Here is a 21,470-nt window from a genome sequence, read left to right as displayed (position 1 = left end):
AAGACGCGGCTTCCAGCGCATTGATGTAAACTTGATTTCCGGCACCATCAAGGGGTTAAGCAAGCGGGGAGATGTCAGAGCTGACCACTGACGTAACTTCTGGTATGCGTCGTGCTACTTGGAATGTAAGGGGCGTCCGACGAGTCATCGTAGTAGACGCCTCCTCCCACCAAGGTCTTTCTATCTGCTGCTTTATTCATACGTGGACCCGGTGAATCTCATGAAATGTGAGGATCTGCATTCACGAATGAAGGGCTGCTACTAGATCGTCCACCTCCGACAAGCATGACTCCTTCAGAGTTGAGACAATAACTCGGCCCCTGGCTGTCAAGGCGCGAGAGTGCCCAAGTCCTTCTACTGCGAGCTATGTTAGCATGACTCGGCCTGCGTCGCGATGTGGCGATCCATATCGTATCTGTAGGCACTGTTAGCGTCCTCATTTTCCTCGCCAAGTCCAAGAGCTTGTCCGCTCACGTACTCGTTGACTTCTTCAATAGTCAGCTTTTGGCCTTCATGGGCTACCTTATACAGGCTGCTATTTCTCTGACTGGAGAAACCAATTCGCTCCGACAGATTCTCACGAGCTCGGGCACTGGCTTCCTGCACGCGACTAGCGCGCGGTTTGCGGATCTTTTCGTATAGACGCAAGCCGGCTACCACGTCCACGGTGAATGTGTAACGTGGGCCAAAGATGATGCCGAGAGCTGCTGCGTCTTCGATGGCTTGACACGCCCCTTGGCTCTGATCGGGGAGCATAGGATGGGCCGCATCACCCAAAATGCCCGTACGACCACGAGACCACTGGGGATAAGGGCTGTGGACATACAAACGCCAGGGCTTGATATCACTGGCGTGGCTTAGCAAGGCGCGCAAAGCCGGATCTAAGTTAGGGAAGGGCGCCAGCAACTGGTCGCGCGATCCCGAAAAGTTCCAACCTTCCTCGGCCGTCTCCCCGGTCGGTTTAGCGAAGAACGTGTAGAAGGAATGCACCTCGCCGTCGCGACAGGCCGAAAAGATGATCTTGCTCGGGCCATGACCGCCCCAATACTCCAGAGCGTTGTTCACCGACATGTCCGGTAAGCCCAGCCGACGGACTTCTGCCGTGGGAATCACACAGTGATACGAGGTCGATGTAGCTGCTTTTCGTTCAGGAAGAATCCCCAGGGACTTGCGCACGGCGGACTGTATCATTGAACGTTCATATACTTGTCAGGACTGCTTACAGACAACCGGATCGAGGGACTTACGCCGACACCGTCTGCGCCAATCACCAAGTCATGGCGGGCGCTGATTCCATTGTGGAATGTCACGGTTCCTGTCTCATGGTTCACGGTCTCGCATTGATGGTTCACCTTCAGCACTGCTGGTTTTCCTTTCCCGGGTCCGGTGGCAGATTGCATCAGCATGGCGTGCATATCGACTCGGTAGAAGTTGTAGTATGGCTGGCGTCCGTTAGTGTAGTCCGTACTCACTGGCTAAAATGAACCGCAACTCACGTATTTCCATCTCACGGCGTAGTCGGATAGGTCATAGACATCCTGCACCTCCCCAGTTTCGAGGTCGTGTCGAATCAACTTCTCGACTACAATCGGCCGACCAATGTCAAGATCCACCTTCCAGTCTTCCAGCCACCGTGTGCCGTTGGCGCCACAACTGATAGAGGCTCCCACTTCACCAGAGTAGTCCGCTCGTTCATAGATCGTTACGGCGTGGCCTGCCCGTCGAAGCGATGTAGCGGCAGCCAACCCCCCTGGACGAGACGATTAATGGCTTTGCTGAAGGTTACCGTCGTAGACCTTACCGATTCCTCCCCCAATCACGGCAACATCCAGCGGCTGCCATGCAGATGAGTGCGATCCCATATTTGTAGATAGAAAACCACAATAGCCCTCCGGGAAGTACCTAGGAAGAATATGGCTGAGGACGGGGTTGAGTTTGGGCAATGAAACGGACTCAAAAGACCTAATTGTCTGAAGTCTATCGTGGGTCACACAATAGATATATCCTTGTAGACGCGGTGGCCAACAAGATGATGGCCACGCAATCCGACCGATCCTGTGAGAATAGGCTGCGCGGCCATTCCAGACCTGCTGCATGGCAGAGGGTTATTGCTAGCCACACCCTACGCAATCATGCCTTATCCTTGTGCTTGGTCGCCCGGCGAGGGATAGTAGACGCACAGCAAATTGATGTGCCCACTGCCATCTCCCACCAGGAGTCACCGTGGCAGGAAGGACGCAAGGAGTTTAGTTCCGGAGGCCTGACCGCCATACAGCTAACCTGCGAGCAGGGATGAACCGGTGCATCTTCACAGGAAGGGGTGTGCCAGCCATTCTCACCCGCCCAGGGGTCCGATCCTTTGCTAGCCACATACGTGAGATGCGCGGAAATCAGCTAGGGTGATGGAAGATGGTAAATAGCTGACTGTTGGTCCACTTAGATGACTATGACAGCATCATGTCATGCAAATATCTAGCGGGTTGTAGCTAGAATGAGACAGTCGCTAGGGAGGCAAGTGAATGGCGACTTGCGGTATGGTCGTTACCCGAGGGAGTGGAAATGAGGACATCGAATCCGAGGCTATCGGTACAGGGACCTGATGTAAGGGTCTCAGTGTGTCCCCAATCATTGAGCTGCATGTTTGATATATCGGATCATGGCTTGGCACCTTGTGGACACTGATCGATGCCGGGGATTCATTGCATCCACCGAGATCACAGGCACGGCGTCATTGCTTATTATCTCCCCGTGTACCAAGCCTGCTCTGTAGAAGGGTGCGTCAAATAACTAACTTTACTTGCGCAAAGCGTCTAAGATATCAATATACTCAGGAAGAAACGAGATGACTGGAAAGGAACGGAGTGTGAACGCGGGATTGTTCCCGGCTTTGAACGGCCGGGACGATGGGGATATGACTGTCCATGCCCATCAAATCAAACTATCCCCGGCAGTGCTGAACAGAATGGTCACCTCTTGCGAATCTCAAGGAGGGTCGCTGGCGCAATTGGTTCAGGCCGCTTGGGCGATCGTCGTGCAGCAATATGCCGAGGCCGAACGCGTCCTGATGGGCGCTGGGGAGATGGGGAAGACGCGTGTATCCGGAGAAGACTTTGATGTACTGGAATGGTCACTGACTCCCGAAACTCGGGTCAAATGTCTGCTGAACTCGGAGAGCAACAAGACCTCTTATAACCGGACACGGGAGACAGCATTTAATACAGCCGTGCTGATAGCGAGCGATCAGGTGACAGATGGAGGGGTCCAGTGGATGGACGTCGTGGTGAACGGAAAACAGGTATGTGATGCCTCTTCGCAACACGGCGAGCGAAGTAACTGAGAAATACATAGGGTCAAGGTGACTACGATGTTCTCGTCCTACTGGAGGTAGACTGCTCGGCGCTGTTCAGGCGATTACGACTGGTTTACACTCGACGAATGCTGTCTGACAGCCAGTCAAGCAATGTCGCAACTACGTTGTGCCAGGTGATGCACGAAATGCTAGAGAGTCCGGATCGACGGATCGACGAGCTGCAACTTTTCAGCCCTCAGAATATGGACGACGTGCAGAAGTGGAACGACAGGCCGTGCAACGAGAGAGGGGATGACCGAACAATTATGAATGTGATCAGACAGCATGCCATGCAACGACCCGAGGCCAGGGCAATTGACGCTTGGGACGGGCAGGTCTCATACGGAGAGTTGAATGGGCTGACCGCACGACTTGGGCAGCGTCTGCGCGACGCCGGCGTGGGACCGGGCGTGATGGTCCCCATCTGTTTCCCACGCTCCCTATGGGCCATCGTGGCCGAAGGGGCTGTATTGCAGGCCGGGGGCGCCTTCGTCCCCATCGATCCGACCCATCCCATCGGGCGAATGCGCCACATTGTGAGTCAAACGAAGGCTCATGTGGCTTTGACCGCACCGCTGTTTGCAGATCAGATGGCAAGGCTGGTAGACCAAGTAATCGTGGTCTCTTCGAGTCTGAGAGAGAATCAAGCCGACGAGGACATGCCCTGGCCAGATACCGACCTCGATAGTCCGGCGTACGTCCTGTTTACCTCGGGGAGCACGGGACAGCCTAAGGGATGCGTCGTATCCCACCGTGCGCTAGCCAATGTGCCTGCGCAGGCGAGTGCCTTGCACCTACGGTCCGGTAGCCGGGCATTGCAGTTTGCATCGTACAGCTTTGGTGTGTCGCTCATTGAGATTTACTGCGTGCTGACGGCGGGTGCTACCATCTGCATCCCATCAGACGCGGACCGCCTGAATCGACTGACGGAGACCATGCGAGCGATGTGTATCAGCTGGGCATACCTAACCACGGCCACGGCCGGGTCGTTACGCGTCGGGGAAGAGCTGGTGGAACTGCAGACACTCATCCTGACGGGAGAACCATTAGACCCGAAGCAGGTCCGGAATTGGGCGCCGCGGGTGCAACTCTGCCAAGGGTTCGGATGCACCGAATGGGCCGGTGTCTGCTGCGTTTCACGGCCAATCCAGACACCGTGGGACAGGAGAATAATCGGGACTTCGCCCACGGCCAACCTCTGGCTGGTCGACCCCGCCAATCCCAACCGCCTGGCCCCCGTGGGTGCCGTGGCTGAGCTGGTGATCGAAGGTCCAGCTTTGGCGCAAGGATATCTCCACAATCCCGCACAAACGACCGCAGCATTCCCGCAACAGCCGGACTGGTGGGAGACCCTACGCCCAGGTGTGCCGTGTCGAGTGTACCGAACGGGGGATCTGGTACAGTACGAATCGGACGGCAGCCTTCGCTATGTCACGCGTCGGGACACGCAGGTTAAAGTGCGAGGAATGCGCGTGGAGTTGGGTGAAATTGAATATCAGATTCGGCGGACGGCAGAACTGGACCGCGTGGTTGTAGAGGCTGCGATCCCCGCCGATGGGCATGAGGGACCGGCGCTGGTAGCATTCCTGCACTCCCGCACCGAGTCAGGTTCAAATCAAAGCGACACAAAGACGCAGGATGGGCCGCTCCTATCGACTGACGACCGCAAGGGATTTGTGCTGCTGGCGGGTAGGATCCGGCAGTCACTGTGCCAGCTATTGCCGGACTACATGTGGCCGAGCATCTACTGCCCACTTGCCAGACTGCCGCTGACTGTCACCGGCAAGGTCGACCGAAGGGCCCTGCGAGACCTGGTTCGTAACAAAAGCCGTGCGGAGCTGACAGAGTACGAGGCGCCACGGAGGGAGATTGTGCCTCCACGAACCATGATGGAAGAAACACTCCACCGGCTATTCGCAGCTACCCTACAGATGGATGGTGCCTCATTTGGTGTGCTCGACAGCTTTCTGCGACTAGGAGGAGACTCGCTGCTGGCCATGAAGATGGTCAATCGGGCGCACGAGCAACATCTGCATCATTTGACGGTTTCTGATGTCCTTGCGCACCAGACCATCGACAAAATCGTTGAGTTCATGAGTCGGGCTGTTCATGACCATTCGGTTTTGAAGGCCAACACTACTGGGGTGGCCTCTCGAGCATTGTCGAGCCTGGCTGTCGAGAACAGCGATTTGATGGCTCTGGTCCCAGACATTGCAGCCGTCAAGGACGCCTTCCCCTGCTCTGCGATTCAAGAAGGAATCCTAGTCAGTCAAATCCGACGCCCGGAGCTGTATCAGATGCATTTCGTATGGGAGATCGCCACCATTGACTCCGCCCCGTTGGATGTGAACCGTCTGGAAGACGCCTGGCGACGGGTATGCGCCCACCATGCGATGTTGCGCACTCGGTTCTACACAAACGCAACTGCCCAGCATTTCGCCGTGCAGGTGGTGTTCGAGGAACCCTGGACTCGAATCTTTCAGGCGCAGGACCCGGTTCAAGGCCCAAGGCACCTGATGGAGCAAGCGGAAGCTTTTGATGGACCAGGGCTAACTATGAATATCCGATCCTCGAGCCATGTTTGGGCGATGCTGCAAATTTCACATGCGATGGTAGATGCCGCGTCGACTGCAATACTCATGCGCGATTTAGCCAGATTTTATGACAACTCGAACCCTGAAGTCGGGGTTCCGTGTGAATACCGAGACTACGTGTCGTACGTCATGCAGATCAATCACGACGAGAGCTTGCAATTCTGGAAGTCGCATCTGGTAGGCCTTGAGCCTTGCCTTTTCCCGAAGTTGCAGGAAACAGACCGATTGAATCGCTTGGAGGAGGTCCCCGTGGAACTGGAGGATATCGCGGGTTGTCGCAGCTTTTGCCAGCAGCATGCAGTGACTCTGGCCACGCTGGCGAAGCTCGCCTGGGGTCTGGTCCTACGGGCATTCACCGGATCGGAGGACGTGTGTTTCGGGTACATGACGGCCGGGCGTGATGTGCCGCTGTCAGGGGTTGATAAAGCCGTTGGACCCTTCATCAATATGTTGGTGTGCCGCATTGACTTTACACGCAGCGCGTCGCTACAACAAGCACTACAAGACGTGCAGGCCGACTTGATTGAGAGCTGGAGGCATCAGCAAGTGCCCCTGACGCAAGTTCAGCACGAGCTGGGCCTTAACAGCCAGCAATTATTCAATACCAGCATGACCTTCCCTCCGGTCCAGTCCACCGACGGTTCACAGCCCACGTCTATCACGGTGACCGAGATTGACCGCAGAGACCCTACAGAGGTAAGCATTGGGCCAGAGATCCAAAAGTTGACCAATCGCGCGATCACTGCAGCTAACCCAATGGTGCTGTGTCTAGTACGATATCATGGTCGAAATGGGATGGGACGGAAAAGACAAGCACGGCACAATCAAATATTGGTCATCACTGCTGTCCTCTGAGCAGGCGATTGCATTAGCAGAGGCTTTCGGCTTAGCCATCGCGCAGATTGTGAGCCAGCCTCTGTCTCCGCTACCCCACGTTGACCTCTTCAGTCCTTCAGACATCCGGCGGGTGAGAGATTGGAACCGATTAGAGCCCGAGGATTGCGAGAGTTGCGTGCACGAGCGCATTATGGCTGTCAGTTCGAGGAACCCGAAGGCTGTTGCAGTCGACTCCTGGGATGGCCAATGGACATACAGCGAGCTAGATGCAGCTGCATCCGGGTTAGCTAGGGAACTTCAGTGCCGCGGAATCGGGCCTGAAGTCTTTGTCGCTATTTGCATGGTCAAGTGTCGGTGGACCCCGGTTGCAATTCTGGCGACAATCCAAGCCGGAGGCGCCTTTGCTCTGCTCGACCCCGGGCATCCAGTGGATCGACTGCGCGGTATGTGCGACCAGTTACAAGCGGCTCTGGTACTCACAACGCCCGATCAGACGGTTGTCGGCGAGCAGTTGGGCCCAGACGTCCTCATAATTGGCGAAGATACCCTCGATATTCATGGTAATCAGAGCAAGCCTCAAACCGCCGTTACCAGCCGGAATGCCTTGTATGCTGTTTTCACCTCCGGGTCCACAGGGCGCCCCAAAGGGGTGGTTGTTGAACACCATTCTTTCTGTGCTTCAATGACAGCCACCATCAAGGCCACCAAGTTGACGAGCTCAGACCGCATGTTCCAGTTCGCCTCCTATGCCTTCGATAACAGCGTGTTTGACCATTTGGTGTCCTTGTTGGCGGGTGCCTGCCTGTGCATCCCCAGGGCCGAAGACTGTCACAATATGCTGGCAGCCACCATGGCCGCTTGTAACACGACGTGGATCATTATCACCCCGTCCGTGGCTCGCCTCATCTCCCCAGAGGAGGTCCCGAGTCTCCAGACGCTATGTCTCACTGGAGAGTCCGTCGGTGCATCTGACCTTGAGACCTGGTCAACCAAAGTGCACCTATTCAATCTGTACGGCCCGGCCGAGTGCTCCATTATCTCCACAGTCCAGCACTACCCGGAGGGACCAGCCGATCCGTGCATAATCGGTAATGCGCTCGATTCCGTGGCTACTTGGGTTGTCGAGCCGCAAAACCCGCATCGTCTCGCCCCTGTCGGTGCTATTGGTGAGCTAGTAGTGGAGGGGCCCGGCGTTGGTCGGGGATATCTTCACCATCGTGCCGGGGAACCAACAATGTTGCCATTCTTGTCGGATCCGCAATGGCTGTCCGGCTTTCGGGCTGGGACTGGCCGCCGACTCTATCAGACGGGTGATTTAGTACAGTATACAGCCGCCGGCCAGCTGCGTTATCTGGGACGCAAGGACACGCAGGTTAAGATCTCCGGCCAAAGGGTTGAGCTAGGAGAGATTGAATCGGCCATTCGCTCCTTTGGGGCTGGGGCATACGAGGCCGTTGTAGACGTTATCCCTCGACTGCACGGCAAAGGCATGTTGCTAGCATGTTTGGGTTACCTCGATGTCCCTTCAGGCCTGGACCCGGAAGATAGTGGTCTGATTGGTATCGCAGATGACACTTTCGGGCAACACGTGAGGCAATTGGGCAAGCACCTACACTCCGTACTGCCTCCATTTATGGTACCTGCAATCTTCTTGCCTCTGCGATACATTCCGCGGTCTCCGACAGGCAAGATAGATCGGAAGGCCCTACGCCAGGCGCTGGCAGTGTTGACTCCTGACCAGTGGGAAACCCCACATGCCAATCGTCCATCCGTCAGGACTTCTCCCGAGAAGGACCTGCAGACCCTGTTCTCGCAGCTCCTCCAGATCCCACACCGTCAGATCTGGGCTGACAGCCACTTCTTCCGTCTAGGGGGAGATTCTCTCCTCGCAATGGCGCTGGTGAAATCGTCCCGTAGTGTCGGGTGGTATTTAACGATGGAGGAGATCTTCCAATATCCGATTCTGTCTGATCTCGCGCCGGCCTTACGCCCAGTCAGAGAGTCACTCAATTTTGAGATTGTGCCGCCCTTCTCGCTTCTACCAAATGACGCGGCGAGAGACCTTCAAGCAGAAGCGTGCCAAGAGTGCCAGCTGGATCCAGTGCAGATCGAAGACATGTACCCATGTACGCCAATCCAAGAGGGCCTGATGGCATTGTCGGCCCGGGAGACGGGCAAATATACGGCGCAATGGGTCTACACGATTCCCAAAACGACTGAAACGAGACGGCTCAAACATGCCTGGCAGACCACAGTAGACATTAACCCCATTCTTCGCACCAGGATGGTTGCCACACAAAAGCATGGTGTGATGCAGGTAGTTGTCCAGGCGGGAGACTGTCGTCTAGAATGGAAAGAAGCTACAAACGTGGCCCACTATCTCCAGGAGGACAGCGCGCGTGCAATGAAGCTCGGGCAACCGCTGCTCCGATTTGGCTGGGTAGATTCGGAGGAAGAGACCGGAACCTCGCACCTGATATTGACGATGCACCATTCCATATACGATGCCGTTTCAATGGAGCTCTTCCTAGACCAGGTAGACGCAGCTTACCATGACAGCATCCCGACATGTCACACTTTCAACCACTTCATAAAGCATCTCATAACTGCAGATGGGAACAAGCAAAAGGTGTTCTGGACGGCCGAATTTGAAAACCTTCAGGCCTCTGCTTTTCCCACGCTACCCTTGGGCGTCACGACACCCAGACCAAGTGCAACCCTGTCTCGAAACATCACCATCCCCGCTGAGCACCGGGAGCTTGGTGTGACGAATACAACGATCCTTCGAGCCGCCTGGGCGATCGTCGTTTCCATATACACCGATTCTTCCGACGTCGTGTTTGGCGTCACTGTTAGTGGCCGCAGCGCCGCCATCGGCGACATTGATGAGATCACCGGTCCGACGCTCGCCACGTTCCCCCTGCGTACTCACGTAGACCCCAGCAAGTCCATTGGGAGCACGCTCTACGAGATCCAGGAACACAGCGCGCGGATTATTCCCATGGAGCAGACGGGGCTTCAGTACATACAACGAATGAGTTCCGAGGCGCAGGCTGCTTGTGCATTTCAGAGTCACCTCCTCGTGCAACACCACCGGCAAAGCAAGCGGGAGAAAGAATTACTTCACCTTCAACAGGGGTTCCTGGACTACGCTAGCGTCTCGAGCTATGCCTTGGAGTTGGTATGCGATTTGAACGAGAGAGAGGGGGCTGCCAGCACCTCTGTGGCATTTGATCCACGAGTTCTGTCTACAGGGGACGTAACCAGGCTACTGTCCCAGTTTGATCACGTCGTGCAGCAGATTTGCCTCAATACCGGGCGCGAGATTAGACATATTGGGCTGATTGGTGCTGAAGACTTGTGCACACTTCACCGTTGGAATGGCGAGATACCCGCGGCGCATGCAACCACCATCCCTGAGCTGTTCCTACGCCAAGTTGACAGGTGGCCAGAGAAGCTTGCGGTGTCTTCTTGGGATGGAGATCTCACCTACAGACAGCTAGAGGCATCAAGCGCCCGCCTAGTACATCGGCTCAGGCACCTCGGAGTCACTCAGGGAGCTGTTGTACCGCTATGCTTCCGTAAAAGTATCTGGCCAGTCGTCGCTATGTTGGCCGTTCTCCGAGCTGGAGGTGCGTGTGCCAATATTGACCCGAAGCTTCCACTAGGGCGAGTCACCCAGATGCTAAGAAGATTGAAACCGAATTTGATTCTCTGCGACGCCGAACAGCGAAAACTCATAGATGCAATGCCTGATGCGGTGCAAATTCACTCGGTCCCGGAGATGATGAATGGCGGGCTGGCCGTTGGAACCTCACCGCCACTGACTTCACCTGCAACGTCGGACGCGGCCTTCATTGTATTCACCTCTGGGAGCACAGGAACCCCGAAGGGTATCGTTCTCGACCATGGGAACCTGGCAACATGCATCCGCCACACCCATCGTACATTACGGATGACAGCCAAAAGCCGTGTGCTGCAGTTTACCGCCTATGCCTTCGACGTAAGTTTATACGACACCTTTGCACCTTTGGTATTGGGCGCGACCACATTCATCCCCTCGGAAGAGACCCGTGTTTCCCATCTCAGTCGCTATATCCAGCTGCACGGCATCGATCACGCGATGTTGATCCCGTCGGCTGTGAGTGTGCTTCATCCCATGCAGGTACCGACTTTGGAGACGCTCGTACTGCTCGGGGAATCCATTACGCGAGATGTGGTCGATACCTGGGCAACAGAGGTACATCTCGTCAACGGATATGGCCCAGCCGAGGCTTCCGTCGTTTGCGCGGCCGGTGTGATAACAGCGGACAACTATGTACTGGGAGCGGTGGGGCCAATGCAGGGCACCGTGGGGTGGATCGTAGACCGACATGATTCCTCTCGTCTCATGCCGCTTGGAGCGACAGGCGAACTATTGTTGGAAGGCCCGATGGTAACACGCGGATATCTCGACGAGCCGGACAAGACCCGAGAGGCTTACATCGAGGCGCCAGCATGGCTCAAGGGCTTTCGACAAGGGCAGCAGCCCGGTCGGCTATATTTGACGGGTGATCTAGCCCAGTGGACGTCTGATGGGGACTTGCGGACGGCTGGAAGAAAAGATAATCAGGTCAAGTTGCGCGGTCAGCGTATCGAGCTAGAGGAGGTGGCCTGGCACGTTAGACAGCACTTTGGCCAGACCAGCGAAGTGGCCGCCGAGATCATTCAGCGTTCCCAGGGAACCCAAGACTCGTCCCTTTTGCTGGGGTTCGTTCATGAGCAGAGCGTGCTTTCGACCCAGAGTGCAGACATCGTTGCGCCGGCAAGCGAAGAGTTCTTGACCAAATCTTGGGCAATTTACCACAAACTTAAGGAGGATTTACCTGCGTACATGGTCCCAGCTGCTCTTCTGCCTGTCTTCTTCATGCCACGTACACAGTCCGGCAAGATAGACAGACGTCGACTACGGGAGGCCGGCGCAGCACTCACCCCCGAGCAACTCCAAGGATACTGGCATCATGGACATGACGCCAAAGACAAACAGGCTCCGGTGACTCCATCCGAGAAGACGCTGCAGTTGCTCTGGTCTGCAGTCCTCGGGATAGCCACCAAGGATATTGCTCGGCAAGATCACTTTTTCCACCTAGGGGGAGAGTCCATCACGGCCATGAAGTTGGCCAGCATGGCGCAACGACAAGGGCACGACATCATGGTGGCCCAAATCTTCGATCACCCATATCTGTCGGACATGGCTGCCCTTCTGGGCAGTAATCCAGCCATAATTCCGGCTCCGGCCCCGTTTGAGCTGCTTGAAGGCGCCAGAGAACGCTTGGTTACAGCTGCATGTGTCCAATGCCATCTTTCCTGGGAGGATATTGACGACATCTACCCCTGCACGCCATTGCAAGAAGGCATGATGGCTGTGACCTCCAGGGACCCGGCCCAATACGTGGCCACGAGTCGTTATACTATTCCTGCTACTCTGGACTGGGACCGCTTCGTCCGCGCATGGGAGAGGACCTCCCAGGCACATCCGATATTGCGCACTCGAATAATCCAAGACAAGGAAAGTGGAAGTAGCTATCAAGTTGTGACTCGGACGCCTGTATGCTGGGACCGGCATGTCGTTGACAACGAATATGCCGCCTCCAATTTTAGTGTCAAGCCAGGGCTAGGTATCGCACTCTGTCGATGCTCTTTGCTCCTGTCCAAAGACTCCCGACCTCAATGTTGCGTCATCTCAATGCACCACGCGCTGTACGATGAGTGGTCGAATCATGTGCTGTTCGATGAGATTGAAAGGGCATATCATGAGCAAGTCTTGTCACACCAGCCGTTTAGTGCGGTCGTAGCGTATCAGTTGGACGTCAAGTCAGCTGCACGGGACTTCTGGGCGCACGAACTGGCGGATTACGATGCGCCTCATTTTCCGGCCTTACCCTCGCCTACTTATATGCCAGCTGCCAATTCCACCAGCAGCATATCAATTGGGCTAGCCCAAGAAACGCAACAAATCACATTGGCAACGCAGATCCAGCTCTCCTGGGGCGTGTTGGTTTCCCTGTACACGAGAAAAGACGACGTCGTATTTGGCGTGACGACGTCCGGCCGGGGTACGCCTGTACGTGGGATTGACCGCGTTCTTGGGCCAACGATTGCCACCAGCCCACGTCGTATGCGTCTGGATGCGTCTTGCAATGTAATGGACGTATTACGGCAGATCCAATCTCGATATCTGACACTCATGCCGTATGAGCACTGGGGGTTGCAGAACATCAGCCGTCTTGGTAGCTCTCACATGGCCGCCTGTGAGTTCCAATCACTCTTGGTAATTAATGCGGTCCGGGGAGAGGCAAAAGAGCGCTTGCTGCAACATCCACAGTTGCTATCTACTATCGGCCAATTCACGAATTACGCCCTTCAGGTGACCTGCACCGTGCTCCCCGACAGAGTCGAGGTGCACGCCAGTTTCGACGATCGGGTCATTCCTGCCCGCCAGATGGAACGGGTCCTACGGCAATTCGAGCATCTCCTGTTCCAGGTGCACGGCGCATCGTCGGCAACCACTATAGCCGAGTTGGACTCGATTAGCCAGATGGACCAGGGGGAATTGAATCGTTCCAATAGGCTGCAAATATACCCAGGCCAGCATTCCTGCATGCACGATTGCATCCGTCATTGGTGCCGTGTCCAGCCGCATGCGTTGGCCGTGTGCGCATGGGACGGTGAATTGACTTACGCCGAGCTAGACCGATGCTCATCTCATCTGGCAGCATATCTTCAGTCCCGCGGTGTAACGGCGGAGCGCTTTGTGCCGCTGTTCTTTGATAAGTCCCGGTTGACGGTTTTGTGCCAGCTTGCTGTCCTGAAGGCCGGCGGTGCCTTTGTGCTCTTAGACCCAGCCAACCCAATCCGCCAGGCCCAGCAGCTATGTGAGCAGCTACAGGCCAGCCTGATTTTGACTTCTGACAACAGGTCAAGTACCGCCGCGCAACTGGGACTTGAAGTGGTTGTTGTTGACCCCAATCTCACCTGGTGTATTGAAGGGGTTGACGGAGTCACCATGGGCAAGAACGATGTGTGGCCTAGCAGCCCAGCCTACGCAGGATACACGTCCGGTTCCACGGGACAACCGAAGGTCTTCGTGCTTGAGCATCACTCGGTTTGTCAAGCGCTCCGAGCACTCAGCGCACGTCTCCCCGTCGGCCCCGAATCTCGTCTTTTTCAATTCGCGGGCTATACTTTTGACATCAGTATTATGGACCATTTCCTTGCTCTGTTCGCCGGTGCCTGCATCTGTGTACCTTTTAAGGATGACCGCGAAAACCGCTTGGCGGAGACTATGGTCCAGTTCCAGGTGGATTATGCGTGTCTCACGACATCCGTGTTGCGGACATTGGCTCCTCTGGATGTCCCTTGTGTGAGGACAATGGTTCAAATCGGGGAAGCCATGACACAGGACCTTGTCGGCCGATGGGCCCCAGCCTGCTATTTTGTCAACGCATACGGGCCAGCCGAGTGTGCCCTTGCATGCAGCATGTATGGTCCTTTGGGGGTTGACTCGGAGGCCGCCAACATTGGCACTTGCACCACCGGAGCCCTCTGGGTGGTGGATCCTGATGATTGGAAGCGTCTTCTTCCTATCGGAGCCGTAGGTGAATTGGTAGTGGAAGGCCCACAGGTCGGACGGGGATACCACGGAGACCCTGAAAGGACCTCGGCCAGCTTTGTGTCTGACCCTTCCTGGTTGAGGCGGTTTTCGGATCGACCCTCCACAGGAGTGCGACTTTACAGGACTGGTGATCTTGCCTTCCTGGCACCTGACGGAACTCTGCGATGCCTGGGGCGCAAGGATCTGCAGGTGAAACTGAGGGGTCAGAGGATTGACCTAGCAGCCGTAGAGCACCATACTCTTCAAGCCTTCCCTGACGTAAGTGACGTGGTGGCCGACGTAATCAGCACCGGTGATAGCCAGTCGTCCCAGCTCATGGCATTCATCGTCCAAGGGATTTCAGAAGCTCCGGGTAACCCCAATCAAGGCCAAGAGCCCCAGTTTCTGCCACCCTGCCCTCAGTTTGCCCAGTCTGTTCGGGATACAGAGGCCCATTTACGCCTTCAGGTGCCTCCGTACATGGTGCCGACGCTTTTCATCCCTCTCGCGCGGGTGCCCCTCAACCTGAACGGCAAGGCCAACCGCAGGCTGTTGGCCTTCCATGCAGCAAAAATGACATTGGAGCAGAGACGAGCGTACCAAGGGGCAGAGCGGTCGATTATTCCCCCCGTAACGCAGCTACAAGACCATGTCCGCAACATCTGGGCTGCCGTTCTCAATTTGGAACCAGGCACCATCAGCATACATGATAACTTCTTCAGCATCGGTGGGGACTCGATCACCTGCATGCGGGTCGCATCGGAATGCCAGGCAATCGGAGTGCACGCCACGGCAGCCGACCTATGGCAGCACAAAAGCATCGAAGGGCTGGCCAGCCACTGTGTCTTGCATCCACCGAAGTCCGTGGATGAGGGCGAGTGGGCCGATCTGTCCCCTATTCAACAACTGTTCTTTCAGCAAAATGTTGAGGGAGATAATGCGTTCAGCCAAGGCTTTACGCTGCGAGCCAAAGAGCACCTCGAGCCCTCAGCCGTTCGACAAGCTATCCATACAGTCGTAGGAACTCATGGGATGCTGCGGGCACGGTTCCAGAGGTTCTCGTCGGATGGATGGCGTCAAAGAGTCTCAGGCGACATAGAACAGAGCTGCAACTTGCGCGAGTGGAGGGTTGAAGATGCGACTGCCGTTTCGCAAGTTACAGCTGCTGCTCAAGACCGGTTAAACGTCCATGAGGGGCCAGTATTCGTGGTAGATTTGATATATGTCGAGGACAATTGTCAGCAGTATCTCTCAGTGGTGGCGCATCATCTCGTGGTGGACACTGTGTCTTGGGGAATAATCCTCGCCGACCTGGACGATTCACTGCGCGGCCGACAGATTCAGCTTCCGACGCTATCTTTCATGGACTGGTGCTCCAGGCAGGCCGACTATGCAAAGCTACACCTTTCCCCTGACCAAGTCCTTCCAAAAGGTACAAAAAAGGAGGCAGAGAGCTGGACACACGAAGCAACGATCCATTACTGGGGTTTGAACGGAGTGCCCAATACTTTGGCGGATACGGTCGATCACACGTTCACCCTCAATGGTCAAGCCACCTCGACCTTGATCGACGCCACTCAAACAAAAGCGCGTACCCAGCTACCGGTGATCATCCACGCATGTCTGCTGCACGCATTCGCAAACGTGTTCGGTGACCGCCAGGTTCCGACCGTGTTCGTGGAAGGCCATGGGCGCGAGCCCTGGGATCGCGAGATCGACCTGACCCGCACGGTTGGCTGGTTCACCACCCTCTGGCCGGCCGCGTTGTCCGTTCAACCCGATCAGTCACTTGTGGATGTTTTCCAGAAAGTCAAAGACCTCCGTCAGCAGGCCTCCAGTAATGGATGGGCGTATTTTTCCTCCATCTTCTTGCATCCGCAGGGTCGTCGGCAATTTGAGAAGATCGGCTCTTTCGAACTCACCTTCAATCACAACGGTGTGATGTCATCAAACGGTCAGCCTGGCACAATTTTGGCTCACGACAATACCGGCATGGCAACCCGACGACAAGGCGGACCCCAAATGGAACGTTTCGCGCTACTAGAGGTTAACAGCGTCGTGCTTGATGGTTCGCTGCTCGTTAGGTTCAGCATAAATCGAAACATGAACCGGCAGGACCAGTTAGAACGTTGGATGCAGGAGTCACAGCGTCTTCTGACGGATGCCGCGACCCAGGTGCAGATGATGGAGGCGGAGTATCCCCTGTCCGAGCACCCTCTCGTCACTCGGGTTACGAAGCAACGCTGCGAATTGGCCGGCGAGATTCCGCCAGGACGTGGTTGCGTGGAGGACGTGTACCCTTGTACACCCGTCCAGCGTGCCATCCTGCTCAGCCAGTTGCGAAACCCGCGTAGATACAATACGCAGTGGGCCATAGAGGTCGCCCCGGTGCGCGGGAGTCGTGAATCAGTCGATCTTGTGCGATTGCAGACGGCCTGGTTGCGAGTCGTCAGCCGTCATCCAGCCTTGCGGACCGTCTTAGTCTCGTTCCCGGGGGCTGAATTCGTGGAACAAGTGGTCCTCAAGGATTTTGAGCCCTCCGTGTCGATCATTCAGAACACCCCCGCTGACGTCTCCTCCCTGGTGCAGGACAACATGGTCCAGAAGCCTCCGTGTCCGTGGACCCCGAGCCCTCGGGCAATAATTACAAGGACTGTAGACGGCCAGGTCATGATCACGGTGTCGATCAGCCACGTCTTCCTAGACGAGACATCCATTCAAATACTGATGCGCGACCTGCGGCTCGCATATGATGATACCTGGTCTCTGGACCGCAACTCCTCTTTCAGAGCGTTTGTTGAGCATCTTCGGGCCATTCCTGCGGACCCAGCGCGCATTTACTGGGCCAAATATCTACATGAGGTTCAGCCCTGCCATCTGCTATCGTCGAATTGGGGACCAGAGACCGACCCAGCAGACGATGGGATGGAAACCATCTCTCTCGATTTGGCTGATTCAACCCTACTACACTCATTCTGTGCAGAGCACGGTCTCCTAGTCACAAACGTCATTCACGTAGCTTGGGCCTTGGTTCTTCGCTGTTACACAGGCATGGATGACGTTTGCTTCAGCTTCGCGACGTCCGGTCGCGATGTCGCCGTCGCCGGCGTCAACGACTGCATTGGACTGTTCATAAACCATCTAGTAGCCCGGTTGAGCGTTTCGGCCGAAAGCACGCTGCTTCAAGTCCTGCAGTACAACCAACAAGCACTACTGTCTAGTTTGGAGCATCGACATGCTTCCCTTGCCAATCTATTGTATTTAACCAACATTGGCGGGCGACCGGTTTTCGACACCGGCATCTCTGTGCGAAAGGACCTTCCCAGCCGCGTGCTACCGGACGCATCCCTCTCACTTGAAGTGATTGACAGTTGCACCCAGACGGAATATCCGGTGCTCATGGATGTTGCAATTGGAGCGGAACGGACTCACCTCTCTCTCGTGTACTGGATTTCTCTTTTGCCCGAAAGCAAAGCGACCACGATCGCCTACACCTTCCGCAAAGCGCTGCAGGAAATCCTTCGCGACCCCATGCAAACGATCCGAAGTTTCGACGCAGTCCCCCAAGAGAGCAAGGACCAGATCATGCGCTGGAATAGTGCTCCTTTGATCGAGGTGGAGGATGTGATCCACGCAGAAGTCGAGCGCCGAGTAGCCGACGCGCCAGGCGCCATGGCGATCTGTGCCTGGGACGAATCGATGACATACGCGCAATTAGATGAGCAATCGTCGCGTCTAGCGGCGTTCCTTATCGACCAAGGAGCGACAGGTCGGGGTTTCATCCCGATTTACATGGAAAAAAGCGCCTGGGTGCCCGTGGCAGCACTCGCTACCCTAAAGGCGGGCGCAGCATTCTGCTTGCTGGACGTGTGTTTCCCTCCGGAGCGTCTACAGGCCATGTGCCACCAGCTCCAGGCGTCATTTGTATTGACCACCGCTCGTCATCGGGAGCAAGCTCTATACCTCGGCACTCCAATCGTTGTCGGGTCCTCCGGGTGGGCCGAATCTGAACCGACTCGGCGCGCCGCCCATCTACCGGCTGCTGCGTCACCCGGAGATCCGGCGTACGTCGTGTTCACCTCGGGATCGACGGGGACGCCCAAGGCGGCCGTCGTGGACCATCGAGCTGCCTGCGCCAGCATCCGGGGTCAGGTGTTGGCAGCCGCACGCACCGCCTCATCCCGCGTGCTACAATTTTCATCCCATGCATTCGACGTGGCCTCCAACGATCTTGTCGCGTCAATGATGACGGGCGCCTGTCTGTGCATTCCGTCCGAAGACGATCGCCTCAGCCACCTGGCTGAGACCGCGCGCCGATTCCAGGCGACATGGATCACCACTACCCCGTCGGTGGCCCGCCTCCTCTCCCCTCAGGAGGTCCCCACGCTAGAAACGGTCGTCGTGGGTGGCGAGACTCCGACCGAGAGCGACGTCACCCGCTGGGGGTCCAGGCTGGTTGTCATGTACGGCCCGGCCGAGTGTTGCATGGCCGCCACGATCCGCACGCCGGTGACGCTGGACGAGAGCACGAGTGGCATCGGACGGGGCCTACCCAGTGCAAGAACGTGGGTGGTTGATCCACGCAACCATCAACGCCTGATGCCGGTGGGCGTCGTCGGAGAGCTGCTCGTCGAAGGCACCTCCGTCGGCCGAGGCTATCACGACGACCCCGAGCGAAGTCGTCAGAGCTTTATCGATCCGCCTGTCTGGCGTTCCCAGTTTGACCTGCCGGGCACGCATCGTTTCTACCGCACGGGAGACCTTGCCTGTTATCTCCCCGACGGCTCGTTGCAGTTCCTCGGTCGGCAGGATTCCCAGGTCAAGCTCCGCGGCCAGCGAATCGAACTTAGCGAGGTTGAACATCATGTCAAAAGCGCTTTTCCGCAGAGTGAAGTCCTAGTTGAGATGGTGACGCCCTCCACGGGGGCCCAGGAGCCCTTCCTTGTCGCCTTCATCGGGCCAGATCACCGCACTCGAACACTGGGACCATCCTCGTTCTCGACTGGCGGTCCATTGTTCACCGAGCCTGCCGTGGCCCTTATGGAGGCCATTCCGTTGGCACTCTCTGTCATCCGGGCCCGGCTGCCGGTCTTTATGGTGCCATCGGCTTTCCTGCCCTTGGCCACGGTCCCAATGACTGCGGGCGGCAAGGTTGACCGGCGAACGATTCGCATGCAAGCCGCGCAACTGAGCAACGACGAGATCGCTCGATACGGCGTGGCCGCTCTGACTCGACGGCCTCCATCCACGGCGGCGGAAAAGCGCCTGCATTCGCTGGTGGCTGGCGTGCTTAACCTGTCCCCCGAGCTTCTCGGTGTCGATGACGATCTTTTCCAGCGCGGCCTCGACTCCATCTTAGCGATGAAGCTCGTCTCCGCAGCCAAACAATCAGGAATCGCCCTCGCGGTTCCGGACATCTTCTCCCATCCCAAAATTTCTGCCTTGGTCGGAACGCACGAAACTGGCCCGCCGACGATGGTCACCGAGAACGAAGCTCAGTCCATCCAGCCGGGGGCGCTCCTGGATACCGCGAATTACACGGAAGTGGCCGACAAACTCACGGCCGAACAGCCTTTCGACAGTGCCGACATCGAGGATATTCTGCCGACAACCACCTTCCAGCGACAGCATCTTCAAGCCCTGTATCGAGCCTACTTTGTCTTCTACCTTCCGGGCCGCCTTGACCCTTGCCGGTTGGAAACCGCACTTCACTCGGTCGTGCGCAAATACAGCATTCTACGCACAGTCTTCCTTCCCTTGGACGGCGCCGTTCTACAGGTGATCCTGCGTGACGCCGAAATGTCTGTTTCCGAACATACTCTGGATGATCAGGATTTTCCGGCGGCCGTGCGACGGGCGTGTGAAGGCGATTGGCTCCCAGGCCCCTATTTCACGGGTCGCTATTTCCAAGCGATCGTATCTCGGGGGTCGTCGGGTCGCTCGGCTCTTATTCTGCGCCTCAGCCACGCCCAGTTTGACCGATTCTCCGTCCCATCGCTGCTGCGGGATCTCTCGTCTGCCTACAGCGGCGGTGTCCTTAGTGTACGGCCAACCTTCCGCGACGTCTGCGCACATCGGCGCCGTCGACACACGTCGTCGGCCTTCTCGTTTTGGGAGGAGTTGTTGCGCGGGTCGTCTGTAACTGTACTCGGCACGCCTGGAATCGATGCTCCGGGGACGGCAACGCGCATCGACCGAGAGCGCCGAATGGCTTTGTCCCCGCGACCGGCCCGGTTCACGCTGGCCACCATCCACAAGGCGGCATGGTCCATCACGCTGGCGCGAACAACGGGATCGCGCGATCTCGTCTTCGGACAGGTCGTCACCGGCCGCAACACGAGCCAGGCGGGTATCGAGGAGGCGCTGGGCCCCTGCGCCAACGCGGTGCCGGTGCGCGTCGTGCTACCGTCGAGGAGTAGCGTCGAGGAGCTGCTAGAGCGAGTCCAATCTCAGCATCTGCAGACAATGGAGTACGACACGATTGATTTCGAGGACATTGTGCAACACGCCACCTCCTGGACTCGGGACACCTACTTCGGCAGCGTCATCCAGTACCAAAATCTTCCCTTGCAAGCCAAGGTCTCCTTTGGAGAGTACCAGGCGGCGTACGACGTGTTTCAATTCAACATTCCTTATCCCTGCCCCCACTTGACGTCCACTTTGATTGACGATGATACGCTCAATGTGTCGCTATCTGCATCGGCCGCCCATCTCGACGTGGATCATGCCGATCACCTTTTGTCGGTCTTTGAGGAAGTCTTCGGACGTATGCTAACGGATCTTGGTCAGGAGGTGGATCGTTTACTATAAGGTGGTGTGAGAACAATAGGATGTTAGCATATATGTTTTCATTGGGATTTAGGGAGTCGGACGATGGACAAACATAGACGAGCACACGCCGATAGTAGAAAGGAAGACGGCGGGGAAACGCGAAAAAAAGGGCCGGTGGCTGAGTCAGCACTGTTTACCTCGAGGGTCCGCAAGTCGAGGAAGTCCAGGTGGCCGTTGGAGCTTTCAGCTTGAATTTTGATGGATAATAAAAGCATTTAGACATTCT

The 21,470-nt window shown here is 56.5% G+C and overlaps 2 protein-coding genes across 2 annotated transcripts; one reads left to right on the top strand and one right to left on the bottom strand.

The window, feature by feature from the left end:
• Positions 1 to 369: 369 nt before the first annotated feature.
• Positions 370 to 1,862, bottom strand: LDX57_000009 (uncharacterized protein; the record flags this gene model as incomplete). The annotated part of the gene is made up of 4 exons (XM_046081653.1): positions 370 to 1,182; positions 1,248 to 1,442; positions 1,497 to 1,750; positions 1,802 to 1,862. The coding sequence occupies 4 exons, from the start codon at positions 1,860 to 1,862 to the stop codon at positions 370 to 372; spliced, it is 1,323 nt and encodes a 440-aa protein (XP_045937609.1).
• A 980-nt stretch (positions 1,863 to 2,842) lies between these two features.
• On the top strand, positions 2,843 to 21,338 carry LDX57_000008 (uncharacterized protein; the record flags this gene model as incomplete). Its single annotated transcript, XM_046081652.1, has 4 exons — positions 2,843 to 3,295; positions 3,349 to 6,639; positions 6,716 to 13,487; positions 13,536 to 21,338. The coding sequence occupies 4 exons, from the start codon at positions 2,843 to 2,845 to the stop codon at positions 21,221 to 21,223; spliced, it is 18,204 nt and encodes a 6,067-aa protein (XP_045937608.1). The 3' UTR covers positions 21,224 to 21,338.
• Between the last annotated feature and the right edge of the window lie 132 nt (positions 21,339 to 21,470).

The sequence above is a fragment of the Aspergillus melleus genome, assembly GCF_016097325.1.
Source record: "Aspergillus melleus strain CBS 546.65 chromosome Unknown contig1, whole genome shotgun sequence".
Taxonomy (NCBI): Eukaryota; Fungi; Ascomycota; class Eurotiomycetes; order Eurotiales; family Aspergillaceae; genus Aspergillus; species Aspergillus melleus.
The sequence above is the reverse complement of the archived record's forward strand: the minus strand, read 5'-3'. Positions and strand labels throughout refer to the sequence as shown.